This window comes from Heterodontus francisci, chromosome 27 (genome assembly GCF_036365525.1).
Source record: "Heterodontus francisci isolate sHetFra1 chromosome 27, sHetFra1.hap1, whole genome shotgun sequence".
NCBI classification, from domain to species: Eukaryota; Metazoa; Chordata; class Chondrichthyes; order Heterodontiformes; family Heterodontidae; genus Heterodontus; species Heterodontus francisci.
Genome location: NC_090397.1, coordinates 42389330 through 42405370, shown reverse-complemented (window position 1 = coordinate 42405370; position 16041 = coordinate 42389330). Strand labels below are relative to the sequence as shown.

Here is a 16041-nt window from a genome sequence, read left to right as displayed (position 1 = left end):
CCCTATTCTCATTTCCATTGAAATCATTGGAAGTTATACTTGGGAGAGAGGTGTCATGGGAGGCTGAACTGATGTTATATGTTTTATACTTGAGGCCAAAGTCAAAATTACACCCTTGCTTCCGGAGAACATAGGAAATAGGAGCAGGAGTAGGCCATCCTGCCCCTTGAGCCTGCTTCGCCATTCAACCAGATCATGGCCTCAACACCATTTTCCCGAAGACCTTGAGATGACCTATTAGAGTTTTCAAGACTTTGCTAGGAATTGACATAATTGCTCCAAATTATTCACATTAAAAATGATGAAAATAAAAGTAAGAAGGCTAGTCAGGTGAATTTTTAATTCAAAGTGTAATGGAATTGTAGAAGTGGGGCTGAGTTAGTTCAATTGGCGAGATGGCTAGCGTGTGGTGCAAAATAATGCCAACAGCAAAGGTTCACTCCCCGTACTGACTGAGGGTAGTTCTTGAGGCTGCCTCCTTGCCTTGCCCATAGTGATATCATGGCATAAGCCACGATTAGCAACCCTCAGTCAATGAAAATGCTACCTCAAGAGACAGAATAAGTTGAACAGGAATGTGAAAAGGTGGGGTTGAAGTGTGAAAAAATCGTAAGCATGCTGGGGAAATGGCCTCATCAGTTTCCTAAAAATAAAATGAGAAAACATTGAGAGTCAGACTCCAGAAATAAACTGGGGTAAGTTTTCTCATGTTAATTGGTGAACAACACTTCCAAAGACAGGGTGAGATTCAAAGATCACATCAGAATAAAGTCAGTGGGTGAAAAATGTCAGACAACGTTCTCTCTTATGTATCAAGCAGTTCTTGTACATGTAATGTATCTGATGGATGACAGCAAATAAGACCATCATTATGATAGAAATTCTGTGTACAGGAGTTGCTGAATGCTGATGTATTATTTCTATTTTTTACAGGCTGCACCATCTGTTTATCCCAACATAATTCATGGCATTGTCAATAATATCTTGAAAAAGGCAAATGCCTCCTTGTTCCAGCATAGAACAGTGAGGGAATTACTTTGGGGATATGAAGATCCAATACTGGAAGCAGCAAATGTAAATGACATAACTACTGGTATATTTTACCCAGTAAGTATTAAAGGATTAACTTTCAGATTTTATGTTCCCGCTTTTGGAGTCTCAGCTGTCGAGAAATTTGGAAATTCAACATGTGATGCAAATGATTAAATACTGGTCCGAAAATCATGTGGAGGAGTCTGGACAGACAAAGCTCACCACTGGAGAAAAATCAGAATATTTGTCTTATTTTATTTCGAACATTACTTTGAGAATATGTCCAGTCGTTTTTCTTTCTCACTTCAATTTTCGGCAAATTTTAATGGATGCAGGAGCACAGACTGCCATATTTAAATTGCACAGATGGGAAGTGTTGCTGGAAGAGACCGAAGGGGGTATGCAGGGGAAAATCGCTACAGCACCTGTTGCAACATAGTGAAGCCAACAATGCTGTCTGAAAAAAAAGTTTCTTTGCTGTTTTCCACTTTGCCCAGTGCAATTGCAATCTTTTAATTCTTTAAAGCTTTATTCCCATGCAATAGGGTTTATGGATTAATACTTAAAATAAGTGGTCATGAAGTTGGTGGTAATATATTAACATGGATGGAGGATTAGTTAACAGATATGAAGTAGAGAGTAAGGATAAACAGGGCATTTACAAGTTAGCAAACTGTAACTAGTACAGTACACAAGGATCAGTGCTGAGGCCTCAACTATTTACAATCTATATTAATATTTAGATGAAGAGACAGAGAGTAATGCTTCCAAGTTTGCTGCCAATACAAAGCTAAGTGGGAATGTAAGCTGTGAGGGCACAAGGAGGCTGCAAAGAGATATAGACAGGATAAGTGAGTGGGCAATAAGGTGGCTGATAGAGTAGAATGTGGGGAAGTGTGGGGTTATTAACTTTGGTAGCAAGAATAGAAAAATAGAATATTTTTTATACGACATGAAACTTGTAAATGTTGATTTTCAGAGACTCTTGGGCGTACTCGTACAAGGAATGCAGAAAGTTGACATGCAGGTACAGCAAGCAATTAGGAAGGCCTTTATTGTAGGAGATTGAAGCACAAGATTAGGAAGACTTGCTAAATTGCATAGGACTTTGGTCTCCATATTTAAGGAAGGATATACTTGCCTTGGAGGTGGTACAACGAAGGCTCACTAGGTAGGTTCCCGGGATGAGAGGGTTGTCCTATAATGAGAGGCTGAGTAAATTTGGCCTCTACTTTCTGGAGTCTTGAAGAATGAGTTTATCCCATTGAAACATACAACGTTCTGAAGGGGCTGGATAGGGTAGACACAGGGAGGTTGTTTCGCCTGGCTGGAGAATCCAGAACATGGGGGCACAGTCTCAGGATAAAGGGCCGATCATTTAGGACCGAGATGAGGAGAAATTTCTTCACTCAAAAGGTTGTAAATCTTTAGAATTGTCTACTCCAGATGCTCCATTGTTGCATATATTTAAGGCTAAGATAGATTTTTGGGCTCAAGGGAATCAAGTTATATGGGGAGTGGGCGGAAAGTAGAGTTGGGGCAGAAGATGAACCATGATCGTATTCAATGGCGGAGCAGTCTTGAGGGGTCTATGCCTGCTCCTATTTCTTATATTCTTATGTTCCCCCCGCCCACCCTGCCCACTACCTTAGGAATACAATGTGACAGGAATACAATATATTCTTGATGTCCAGTATTACTAAATTAACAAAAAATAACTCAGATGACTTATTCCAGTCCTTAATTTTACATCTGCCCAAACATGGGCTGGGGGTATTCTGCACCTACCATCACTTCCTGTGGAAAATTCTGAAGTGGCCCAGAGGTTACCAGAAAAAGAGCAGCAAGCCTGTGAAAAATTCAGGCCCATCACTTTGTTTGGTTTTAAATTGTTTTGCTCTGACAATTCTTTGCTCACTTGTGCTTTAGCTGAAACTTATAATGATACATTTGCAACTGTTTAACGTGCTTGACTTGTCTGTGCCTCTAGTACAATGGAACAGCAGATGGATTCTATAACGTGTACACTGGAAAAGATGACATTAGCAAAGTTGCAATCATTGACCGCTGGATGAATAAGAAGTAAGAGGAAAATGAGGTTGTAGTCATCTTTTCATGTATTCTCTGAGCACCTTCCACTGAAAGGAAAATAAAATGCATTTTGATGCCTTCTGGGCGTCTATGTCAAAACACAACATTTACAGAAAGTCTCTTACAAAAATATACAGAAACTAACAACAGATACCTTACTTTTATGATTTCCAATGTGAGTTTAAATGTTAAAATTGTGTACATGCCAAAAAACTTGGTTATGCACAAAATCATTTATAATCTTATAGAGTTTAATCAAAACTTTGCATCTTTCAAACTGTATTTTAAATTAAATTGCACGTGCCACTCAAAATTTATGTAATAAGGAAAAAGCAGACTGAAATTTTTGATTGTTTTGCAATACAGTACAAAACACATCGCATTTTGCTGAACCAAAGTCAGGGCCCAAATGTACAAGCTAATAAATACAGTGCTTACTTTGCCCAACCTAAGTTTTATAGATCAGTGGAGTTGCATATATGCTTTAATCTACAATATAAATCCACAACTAGACGGTGATCGTATATATTTAACCAGATGCAAAAGGAAAATGTGAAACTCCTCACCTCACCATTCATAGCAGTTTTGCCGTAATCTATAGCAGCACATTTTAAAACATTCCATTGTCTTTAATCTAACCAATTTAGCATTTTAATTTTATTTCAACATGAATCATAATTATCTTTTTTTTTTAGGAAACTCACTTTCTGGGATGATCCTTACTGTGATATGATCAATGGCACAGGTAAGAATGATACTCATTATCCAAACTGACTCAAACAGACGATCTGAAAACCTGACCAAAAATATACCAAGATAACTGTTCTCTGATTGATGTGGGTCCCATCAATCTTGTGCTGGACTATGTCACTATGGACAGTTAATATTCAAGAATTGAAAGCTCATGAAGAGCAGTAAGTGTCAAATTAACAGTCTGGGTCACTGACATTCTGCTGCAGTTACAGTCAAAAGTGGTCACGCTATTGGTTGTAGATGAGTACACTACAATTGATCCCCCATGAGAAAGATGAATTATCTCGCCATTTAAAAGGGAAATTTAGCATTCATATCAGGAAGTTCTTCTACAAAGAATGATTAATACATGGAATGGACTCCCGAATATAGCAGTAGAGGTGAAAACCCTGGAATTGTTTAAGGATGCTGCAATGAAGGAAGTTTAGGATCATTCTGCATTGATAAACTAAGATGAGCCAAATGTCCTTCCTTACCCATAATTATCCCATGAGCTGTGATGGCAACATGAAGTGGTGCTACAATGGATCTCAGTGCTCCTGGGCTAGAGGGGAAAATTCAAGCAGGTACGGCCCAATTGCTGTCCAGTGTGTGTGAGACTTTTTATAAGGCCAAGTTTAGGCTCAGCTTTCATGTTCCCCATAGCAGAATGATCAATTGTCACTCATTATCTGTCATCACCAATGAAGATGAGTTGCTTGCACAGGTACAGGAAGGAAACTGATGTCTGTGGAACTGCACTCAAAATGAGTAAGTGGTTTTAGGGAGGTGAGAAAATAGAAGTGGGGAGGAGAAAGGAGATTTCAAGTGAAAGAGTCTGAACAGCAAAATGAAAATAGCCTCAACTGTAACATTTGGCAGTGGTAGACTCATGCCCAATATATGGTAATTCATGAAGTAGGGCCAAAATGCCTCTGACAATGGTTGATGAAATCAAACAGAAAAACACAAATGCAAAACACAGAAGATTTCTTGTGCCACCAAAATAACAGCTATCCAGGAATGCTAGTCAAAAGCCAGTGCATAACTATAGATCACTTTATTAATTATGCTCAGAACCCTTTGATTGCATTGCTGTCTTATAACACACTTTAAACTAGCCAGTGCATTCTACTTACTTTTCCCTCATGGATCTCCTCGAGCTGGGAAGGTGTTAATAAATGGCCAACAACATCTTTGACAAAAAGCATACATACTAGTTAATGAAAGGAAAGAAAGACAAAACATTAAGGATGAGTGTTCATGGATTTTGTTCTATTTGGCTTAGAAAATGTAATGGCAACTGCCATGTGGCTACAATCACTCTTCCACGTGTAGAGTTTTCACCATGCCTGTGGGCTTTCCAAATTTGTGAAATCACTCACACACCTATCTCCAGTAGATGCTCTGTAAGTCTGACGTAACGCAACTTGTTTGTGGGTCTGTTGTTTATAAGGAAGCCACATAAAATGTCAACACCATGCTGTATTTTTGGTTCCGAAGATAGATTTAAGGCAGGGATGAGGGTTGGGCGAATGAAGGATCCATTTTTATGCATGTGAGTTCTTGAGCATATAAAATCATAGTTGAATACTCGTGGTGTCTATAAATTGTTGAACTTGTTACTGTGTGTTCATTAATTGTCATTTTTTACGAATATATCTTTGCATTTTTGACAGATGCAAGCTCATTTCCACCATTTATATATGATAAGAAGAAATTGTATTTTTTCTCTTCTGACATTTGCAGGTAATGTACCTCTGAAAATGTGCACAGATCATATACACTAGCAGTTCTCTGGAACTTTTTAAACATTAGCAGCCTTGTCCCCAAAGCAAATTTAACTGTTTCAAAGTGGTAAACACTGGCCAGGCCATGTAACTGTGTTAAATTTAAATGATTTAAATTCTTTATCAATCAGGCACTGGAACACCCAAGATGGCAGCTGCAGATTTTCTGTCATCAGCAGCATTTGTATTTCAGAGTCATCCTCAGGAAAACTGGACCCGAGCTTTAATAAGTAAAATGATGGAAACACATAAGTGGCTAGTTAACAAGTGATGATCAAGTGGCATTGGTGGCATTAAAAACTGACTAGTTCCCAGGTAAATCAGCTTTGTATAGGAGACATGGGCTGCACCTAAACAAAATAGGATCAAAGTCACAGGTTATTAGGAAAGATGAAGGAATTGAAGTTCAATTAAAGAAAATGTGGAGGAACAGGGGCTTTAATTAAAGTAAAGCTTGGAGAGTGATCAGGAGGAGGGAGAGAATAACAAAACACTTGAAACAAATCAAGGCAAAGAAAACAAATAAAAAGACTAAGAAATCCAAAAAAAAATTTTTAAAATACTGCAGTGAAATGTCTATACTTTCTGCTTTGAGTTGGAGATATATGCAGGAAAACATTATGATTTTATAGGACTTACAAAAACATTCAGATGATGGGAGTGGCTCAGTTGGTTCCACTCAATGTACAACTATTATACGTCCTTCCGTAAAGTATAAAATGAGATGAAAGGAGGTCCTTGTGGAAATAAAAGTGATTCTTACTGAATGTCGATAAGATTCTGTGGCACTATTTTGAAGGAGAATAGGGTAGTTCTCCCTGGTCAATATCTATCCCTGAACCAAGATCACTAAAAAACAGATGATTGAATGACTGGTTGATCTGATTTTGGTGATGTCGGTTGAGCGAAGAATGTTGGCCAGTACACTGGCAGAATTCCTGCTCTTCAGTTTGTACATCCACCTGAACAAGCAGAGGAAGCCTCAATTTAACATCACAACTGAAAAATTGCATCCCCTACAATGCATCACTCCAGGATCAAGATAACAGGGGAAGATGAAGGATACTCTTGTATGAAGAATAATTTAGAAAATAAGGAACCTAAATTGATGTTTCAGGAGCCTGTCCCACCACAAAAACACCTTGGGCACGTGATAAAGCTGGGGAGCCTTTAATGCTGCAGGTGGTGCCACCAACCAGAAGGATTTTGACACATTGGACCCACAGACTCCCTTTATAACTGGGACAACAAAAATAGCAGAACTGGCATTTTTAGGCAGGTCTAGGCCAGGGCACCACTTGTCTGCTGAGCAGATCTGTATGCAAACTTTATCACACAGATCAAGTTGTTCAGTGTTAGGTGGCCAGGGGTAAAGAAATTTGGGGTGGTGAAGGATCCATCTCAACCAGGCCCTGATGAAAAGTCACAGCATGGGTTTGGACATGGCACATGTGATTCCTGTCTAATTCTGTGAGGCTGGCTGTGCTGTGTTGTTACACCCCTAAACAGCACAGATTTACAGTATTTGGTAAGAGAAGCAAAGGTGACATGAGGAAAATCTTTTGCACACAGCGAATGGTTAAGGTCTGGAATGCACTGCCTGAGAACATGGTGGAGGCAGGCTCAATTGAAGCATTCAAAAGGGAATTAGACAGTTATAATGAAAAGGAAGAATGTGCAGGGTTGTGGGGAGAAGGCAGGGGAATGGAACTGAGGGATTGCTCTTTCTGAGAGCCAGTGCGGACACAATGGGCCGAATGGCCTCCTTCTGCATTGCAACGATTCTGTGATTCTGTAAAAAGACCCTCCCTGTTCAGTTTCCAGAATAGGAAGCCATGGCTCCGATATTTAGTTGGAGGCATGAAGGGAGCAAAGCAGGCCGATATCGTGTGGAAGTAAGTTCAGTGTGTCTGTCTGAGGCAGCTACCTCATCATTTTATTTCCAGATTTGGCGTTGATTGCATAGCACTGGGTGTGTTTAAAGAGCGAACCAAAAATGGGATTTGGAGGAGTTGGAAGGTTTGGCACAGAGACAGCAATTGCAGATTATGGGGCTGGCACTTGTAGGCCCCGATGGGGCGAGTGTGGAATTTCATGCCACGAGCCTACTGGCACCCAGAGGTGTACGGGTCTAGGTCAGATGTCTGGAGGCAGTCTGCACAATGGTGGCCTGGCTGCTAAGGGCATTTTTTATTTTAAAGTTATAAAAGTTGGACAGAGGACGCCTGCATCTTGGGGCACCCTCACCCACTCTTTTACTTGAAAAGGCAGTCTGCTGTTTCTTCAGTGCTGGAGGGCCTCCTATTGACATTCCAGCTTTGAGAGCCTGCCCACTGTCCTTAATTGGACGACAAGCCTGCCCTCAGGCCAGTAATTTGCCAATTCAGGGAAATCACAGCCGGGTGACTGTTCCCCACACAGTTTGGGCTTCTGAACTCCATTTGACCCTGACATCAGGGTCCTGAAGCCAGCAGGGAAAATCCTGCCCATGCAGTCAGAACACTGAAAGGCTGCACCCCGCTTTATTGACAGCTCCTTTGATGTATCTCTGGGGACTGTGGGGATTTGGAGAGAGATACTATTCCCTAGGAGCAGGAGGAAGAAACCTGCTGCTGCCACAAGGAGGTTGTGCAAGAAGAATAATGTGCTCCAGTTGAATAAAGAAGTCAGCAGGTTGGAGCCAGTTTCCTGACAAGCCACTTTTAACCTCACCCCACCTGCACACAAACCCACGTGCTTCTCCAGGTTAAAATTATTGCCTCCCCCACCACCAATTTGTTCAAACTACTTTTGATAGTGATGGGGTTTGTAGCAAATAGATTTTAAAGCTGCAATACAGGCTCCACTTGCTGTTCAGGTAGACGACTATCCAGAAGAACATTGGTGCACACTGTATGCTTAGAGCTGTACAAAATAGACAATAAAATATTGTGTACGGCAGTTATTGCTAATTGTGAGGGAAAGGGTATGTGACTGCCTGGAGTACAATCTTAGCCGTTGTTTCCAATGGATAAACAAAGCTAATTCACTTTTACTGATCCTTCTCCCCACAGATCCATCTATGCAGAATATGAACAAAAAATATTACTAAAGAGAATTCCTGTTCATCGTTTTGTTGTTCCTCCTGGAGCTCTTGGATCTTCGATTGAGAATCTTGACAATCACTGTTATTGCAAAGACATGACTATTTCACAAAACTGCACTTTTGGAGGAATCCTGGATATCAGCAGTTGTAAAGAGAGTAAGTACTGCAGGCCATTAAATGGAAATAAGCAATGGCTGGGAATCTGCCACTAGGACTTAGAAATTCTGGGTGAATGGAACACCAAAAATGATCATTTAACAACATATTATACATTAGCTTTGATTATTTTTTTTTTGTGAGGTTTTCCAATTGGAATTTTGCCATCAGAATTCAAGGGGATTTTGTAAGTCGAGTGTGGTGCTATATTATGCTATGTTACTTGACAGAAGTGTTCCATAACATTATAACATTCATTCAAGTATATGATGGGCTCAGCTGACTAAAAAGGTGCTGTTGAATAATGACCTCCATTTAACATCGGCATGTGTTGTGCTCAGAAGTGATAAGGATCTTGGTTTATGCCCAAAATCATCAACACAGAAACTGTGAAGGGATGAACTGTAGGGTGATTGTCTGGGCTCCAACTATAAAGTGTTATTTTCAGACAGCACCGAAACAGGCCCTTTGGCCTACCAAGTCTGTGCCAACCAACAACTACCCATTTATACTAATCCTACATTAATCCCATATTCCCTACCACATCCCCACCATTCCCCTACCACCTACCTACACTAGGGGCAATTTACAATGGCCAATTTACCTATCAACCTGCAAGTCTTTGGCTGTGGGAGGAAACCAGAGCGCCCAACGGAAACCCACAAGGTCACAGGGAGAACTTGCAAACTCCGCACAGGCAGTACCCAGAACTGAATCCAGGTTGCTGGAGCCGTGAGGCTGTGGTGCTAACCACTGCACCACTATGCCACCCTTAAAGGTCTTGAAAAAGATACCAAAGAATTAAAAAAAATGGAAATATAGCACCACATTCTACTTACAAATACACCAGACAGTCCAAAGACTCCTAAAATCCAAGGTAAAAGACTGCAAACACTCATGTCGACTTATGGCAGATAATTGTTGATTGACTGTAGCAGATGTAGTCTGTTTTATTTTGTATTCCCAGATCAAACAATGAAAGTACAACACTTTGTGTTTGCTGCCTGCCACATACCACGCATTGAAGATACATTTCTAATTACCCCCAAAGCATTCATTAAAAGGTTGTGTACTGGACATGTTTGTCAGTGAGCTGAAAGAGCATGTTCTGTAGAAATAAATAGTTCAGAAGCATTTGTGAAAGTTGGATTAATTTGAATTTTCTAAATTATGGTTTTCTGTCTGTAAATAGAGGTTCATGCGATCAAAATATCAACAAATATCAAAATATCACCTGAAATCTGTATTTCAGTTTACTGGACAGTTTTCCCTTTCTGTGAGTAGGGAGGTAGGACTGATGTAAGAACAGAAAGCAATAATCCAATGCTATGCGTAGTGTGATGATTCCAGGCCTGTGGGGACTATGAAAGTGAAATGCCAAGGAAAGAAACCAGTTATGGCTCTAAAATCTAGGATCTAATGTTAGATAGACAAAGTAGATTAGGTAAGAGAAAGGCAAAATACTGTGGATGCTAAACATCTAAAATATAAACGGAAAATGTTGGAAATAGTCAACAGGTCTGGCAGCATCTTTGGAGAGAGAAACAGAGTTAATGTTTCAGGTTGATGATTTTTTTGTCCTAACTGAAAAATACTGCAGATATAAAAGGTTATTAAGGAAGGACAGAGACAGGGAAGGATGGGGCTTGGGGAGAGGGGTGGGTCAAAGGGAGGAAAGGACGAAAGGGACGGTCTATAATAAAGTGGAGGCAGGAGTGATTACATGACAGCAGGATCATTACTAGGACTTACTGTCCATAAAAGTGGGAATGATGGTTATGATCTGAAATGATTGACCTCGATATTGAGTCTGGAAGATTGTAAAGTGTCCAATCAAAAGATGAAGTGCTTTTCCTAGAGCTTCATTGGAACAGTGTAGGAGGCCAAGGACAGAGAAGTCAGAGCGGGAGTGTGGCAGAGAATTAAAATGACGGGTGACCAGAAAGTCAGGGTCACGTTTGCGGACTGAACAGAGGTGTTCTGAAAAATGACCATCCAATCTGCGTTTGGTCTTCCCAAAGTAAAGGAGACGTTATCGTGAGCAGCAAATACAGTATATTAAATTGAAAGAAGTACAAGTCAATCTCTGTTTGGGGCCCTGGACAGTGGGGAAGGATGACGTGAAGGGTAGGTATTGCATCTCTTGTGCTTGCATGAGAAGGTACTGTGGGAATGGGGTGATGGAAGAGTGGACAAGACTGTTATGGAGGGAATGGTTCCTTTGGAATTCTGAAAGGGGATGGAAAGGGAAGATGTGTTTGGTGGTAGCGGAAATACTGGAGGTTGATCCATTGAATGTGAAGAGTGGTGCAGTGGAAGGTGAGGTCATGGGGACCTCTATTGTTATTCTGCGTTGAAGGGGAAGGAATGAGGTTAGAAGTGTGAGAAATGGGATGAACACAGTTGAGGGTCCTGTCAGCTGTCAACCCCCATGGTGGAGGGGTAGTCCTTGGTTGAAGAAAAAGGACGATTTATTGGAAGTACTGGTCTGGAAGATGACATTGTGAGAACAGATATGACGGAGATGGAGAAACTGGGAGAATAGAGAATAGGAAGCAGGGTGAGAGGAAGTGTAATCAAGGTGGCTGTGGGAGCAAGTGGACTTACAGTAGGCATTGATTGATAGCCGGTCCCCAGAAATGGAGATAGAGAAGTCGAGGAAGGGAAGGGGAGCACTGGAGTTGGACCATGCGAAGGTGAGAGAAGGATGAAAATTGGAAGCAAAGTTGATGAAATTTTCCAGTTCAGGTAAGAGCAAGAAGTGGCACTGATACAATCAATAATGCACCAGAAAAGAGATGAGGAAGGGATTAGATTAGGTAAGCATTCACAACAGAATAGATTGCACTTGATCTGGAGGAAGAATGGTCTGGATAGGCTGAATGGCCTTTCTCATTTAATGCTTTTTCTGATCTGTTGTTGTATCTTTTGATTATGTGATTACATCATTTGCCTGATGGACCAATGTCCAACTTTCATTTATTTATTAGTTTCCTCCTTCAAAATTAGTTGATGTACCGAACACGTTATAACATGACTCAAATTCTATTCTGTGAAATATCCCTTGGACATTTAGCTGGACTGCAACTCACAACTGCAGTGTAATGGTATGTTTGAATTTCAGAGAAACCGATTTTTATTTCACTCCCCCACTTTCTGTATGCAAGTGATGAAGTTGTGAATGCGATAGATGGGATAAGTCCTAATAAGGAAGAACATGAAACCCTACTGGATGTGGAACCTGTAAGTGATAGCATTTTTTTTTAACAAAAAACTTTTTTACCTCCCTAATGTGGTTGAACAAATTCCAGCCTATTTCTAGCAAAAGCAGTAAGAAATTGTATCTACTCAAGTGTTAAAGAATAAATTAGTTGGAAAATGATTACAAGAACCTCACAGCTCAGCTATTTCCCTGTCCTGGTATCCTCATTACTGATAAATTTATCCTACGTCCTGTTTATAGCAATGAGCACTAAATAAAACACTAATTAAAAGCTTTGTGAAAAGTATCATCTGTTGAGGGCCTCACGAACATTTTTCCAGGTGTATGAATGACATCATTCTACAGGCTTTGATTGATTACAATAGCACATGTCTGAATATTTAATTAAAAACAGCAAATGCCTTTTCGAAATTAATTGACTAAGGCATGTAATTCTCCACCGGGGGTCATAGATCTTTAGGATAAGCAGAATGCTTCTTCAGCGACCAAGTTCTAACTGCACTTGGGAAGATTATGAACAGGAGTAAGAGGGTGGGAGTAACTATAACACCCACCCCGCTCCCCAAACGCAGAGCGGGAAAGGGGCGGGGAGTTAAAAATTCAAAAATATGAAACCCAACCCCCAACCTGCCTCCTTCTGGTTTTAACAGAGTCAGGTTGGGGGAGGGCAACTCCAGAGGTAGGCCCATCATTTAATATCTTAGTGAGGCTGTGTATCTCAATTTGACCACCATGTTAACCTTTGATGCCTGTGGGCATGATTTCCCAGGGCTCAGTAAACTTGGCAGCTGAAGGGAGGCTGAACCTGAGAGGATAACTGATCAGACCTGAAATTTGTAACGCTATAGTGTAGGAGCTCACAGTGAGACACACTGTTCAGTACCATACACTCCCAGATAGGTTTAGATTATCTATTTATCTAATTCACACTGTTTAACTGGCAATATTCAATATATCTTTTTTCTCTGTATGATGTCTTTACAATTTCTTCTTCTTTGCAGGTCACTGGATTTACCTTGAGAGTTGCTAAGCGAATACAAATCAACTTAATGTTTAAACCATCAAAGAAAATTGAGTACGTTTGATTTGTGTTCATTATTCAAACATATACAAATAATTCATTATACCAAAAAAAAAATTTGAAATGTATTTCGAGGATATCAAATTTTAATGGATTTCAGCCAGGACTTTTATTTATTGCAAAAAGCAATCATGCAAATTCAAGCATTTTGTAATCATTCAACAACAGCAATATAACTCTCATTTATATAATGTTGCAAGGTGGTTCAAGGAGGCAGAACTAAACAATAAGCCGAAGGAGGGAACATTGGGAGTGGTGCCAAAGGGTTAGTCAAAGAGGTGAGTTTTAAGGAGGGCCTTAAAGGAGCAGCATGAGGTGGGAGGTGGAGGGAATTTCAGTGTGTGGGCTTGGCATGGCTGAAGACACTGCTGCCAATGTTGAGGGTGAAGGGAAGAGGAATATTCAAAGGGCCGGGGTGAGTGGAATGGAGTTTGGGAGGGAGTCGTAGGACTGGAGGAGGTTACAGAGAGAAGAAGGGGGTAAGGCCGTGAAGGGATTTAAACATGAGGATGAGAATTCTAAATTTGAGACTTTGTGGGACTGAGGGGGCCAATGTAGGTCAGCGAATGTGGTTAATAGGTGAGTACAACCAGGTATGGGATAAGATAATGTACAGCAGAATTTTGGAGGAACTGAAGGTTACAGAGGGCGGAGATGAGAGGCCGGCCAGCAGAATATTGGGAACATATTATAACAAAGTACCACTTACAAGCACCAAATAAAAGTTAAGATGCATTGTATTTCAAACTGTGCTCTGCAAGTGACAAGCTCATTATTAAAGAAACAGGATATTTCACATTTTCAAACAAAATATTTTTCTTTGCAGAATATTATTGAACATTAAGAAGCCAATATATTTTCCACTTGTCTGGCTTAATGAGGTAAGGGGATATTTCTGCACTATACCTTTACAATGGTAAAAGTCTGCATTACTAGAGAAACAAACAAAAACATTGATGTTATATTAATTCCAGTTGAGTGATAACGAGAATCATATCTACCAGTTTTATATAATTTCAGAAATAAATATCTGAAGACGTAATGCATTGGGAGTAGTGAATTATGCAACAGAGTGGAAGGATTTAATCTAGTACAAAGAGTGGAGGACAAATGTTATAGAAGTGGAGGTGGAAAGATTATCAACTTGTATATCTACCGCACCTTTAATGTAGTATAATGTCCCAAGATGCTTCTCACAAGTAAAAAAATGGTGGGAAATTAACAAAAATATGTTGAGGAACTGAGAAGAAAATAATGAAATAAGCTGAATCTTTATAGAAATTTATTTGCTCTTGTGATGTGGGAACACTAGCAAGGTAGGATTTATTGCCATCACTAGTTGCTCTGAGGCCATTAGAGCCAATCATGCAGTTTGGCATTAGAGTCACATATATACCAGACAAGGCAGTGGCAGGTTCAATGCTAAGAGCATTACGAGTATGATAAAGGAACTAAAAGCACCATTGTAACCAGAAGGCGATGAGATGGAAGCAATTGCAGTCCAGGCAAGTTTGGGAACCAAATACACTAGAGAGAGGATTGTTATAGAGGATAGGGAAAAAAGGAAAGTAAGTTTGAAAGATGACTGGGCTAAGTTGGCAATATTAATAAAGGACACCATCATAGAGGAGAAAGGATGAATCAGTGCTAATATAATTAATAGGTGGAATCACTATGGGTACAGTTTAGGAGCAGGAAAAGATTCAAAATACCGGTGGGTTATTTTACAGACTTCCTGAGTGTGATGACTTAATGGAGTAATGTATATATATGCAAATCAGAGAGGCCTGTAAGAAAATTTCATTAAAACAACATGGAAAATAGGAGCACAATAGGAAAGGGAATATGTTGAATGTATTGAAAGTCTTTCACTAAAGTAACAAGTCTTTAGCCTGAAATAAAAACAAGAAATGCTGGAAATTCTCAGCAGATCTGGCAGCATCTGTGCAGAGAGAAGCAAAGCAAAGTCTTTAGCCTGACTTGGGAGCAGGCAATACTCAATTTAATTATAATTCGCTCAAAAGAGTTACCAATCTGATAGTCAGGAGCATCATGGAAAAGAGAATCATAATATGGTTGCACTGACTACAGCACTTGAAAGGAAAAAAAAAATCACAAACCATAATAAAAGCAAAATACCGTGGATGCTGGAATTCTGAAATGAGAACAGAAAGTGCCAGAAATACTCAACAAGTCTAGCAGCATCGGTGTAGAGAGAAACAGAGTTTCTGTTGCGGTACTGGGAGGGAGGGGAAAGGGTGAGGGCAGATATTCTTCCCTTTTTCCTCAACCGAGGATTCCCCAACGTTATGGTTGACAGGGCCCTCGACCGTGTCCACCCCATTTCCCGCACTTCTGCCCTCACGCCTTCCCCTCCCTTCCAGAACCGCGATAGGGTTCCCTTGTCTTCATTTTCCACTCCACCAACCTCCACATCCAAAGGACCATCCTCTGCCGTTTCCACCACCTCCAGCGTGATGCCACCACCAAACACATCTTCCCCTCCCCTCCTCTTCCCTGTTCGCATTCCGAAGGGTCTGTTCCTTCCGTGACACCCTGGCCCATTCTTCCATCACCTCCGACACCTCGTCCCCTTCCCATGGCACCTTTCCGTGCAATCACAGGAGGTGTAATACCTGCCCTTTTACCTCCTCTCTCCTCATGATCCAAGGCTGCAAACACTCCTTCCAGGTGAAGCAGTGATTTACTTGTACTTCTTTCAATTTAGTATACTGTATTTGCTGCTCACAATGAGGTCTCCTCTACATTGGGGAGACCAAACGCAGATTTGGTGACCCCCTCCCCCCCTTTGCAGATCACCTCCACTCGGTCTGCAAGTATGACCCTGAGC

General features: G+C 40.6%; 1 protein-coding gene across 1 annotated transcript in view; it reads left to right on the top strand.

The window, feature by feature from the left end:
* Window positions 1-16041, top strand: part of cd36 (CD36 molecule (CD36 blood group)) — a 45232-nt gene that overhangs the window by 16567 nt on the left and 12624 nt on the right. The window contains exons 4-11 of the mRNA XM_068059650.1: window positions 934-1107; window positions 3023-3114; window positions 3819-3868; window positions 5535-5604; window positions 8699-8886; window positions 12011-12129; window positions 13111-13184; window positions 14017-14071. Of these exons, the coding sequence (XP_067915751.1) occupies window positions 934-1107; window positions 3023-3114; window positions 3819-3868; window positions 5535-5604; window positions 8699-8886; window positions 12011-12129; window positions 13111-13184; window positions 14017-14071 (822 nt within the window). The remainder of the gene's footprint in view (window positions 1-933; window positions 1108-3022; window positions 3115-3818; window positions 3869-5534; window positions 5605-8698; window positions 8887-12010; window positions 12130-13110; window positions 13185-14016; window positions 14072-16041) is intronic.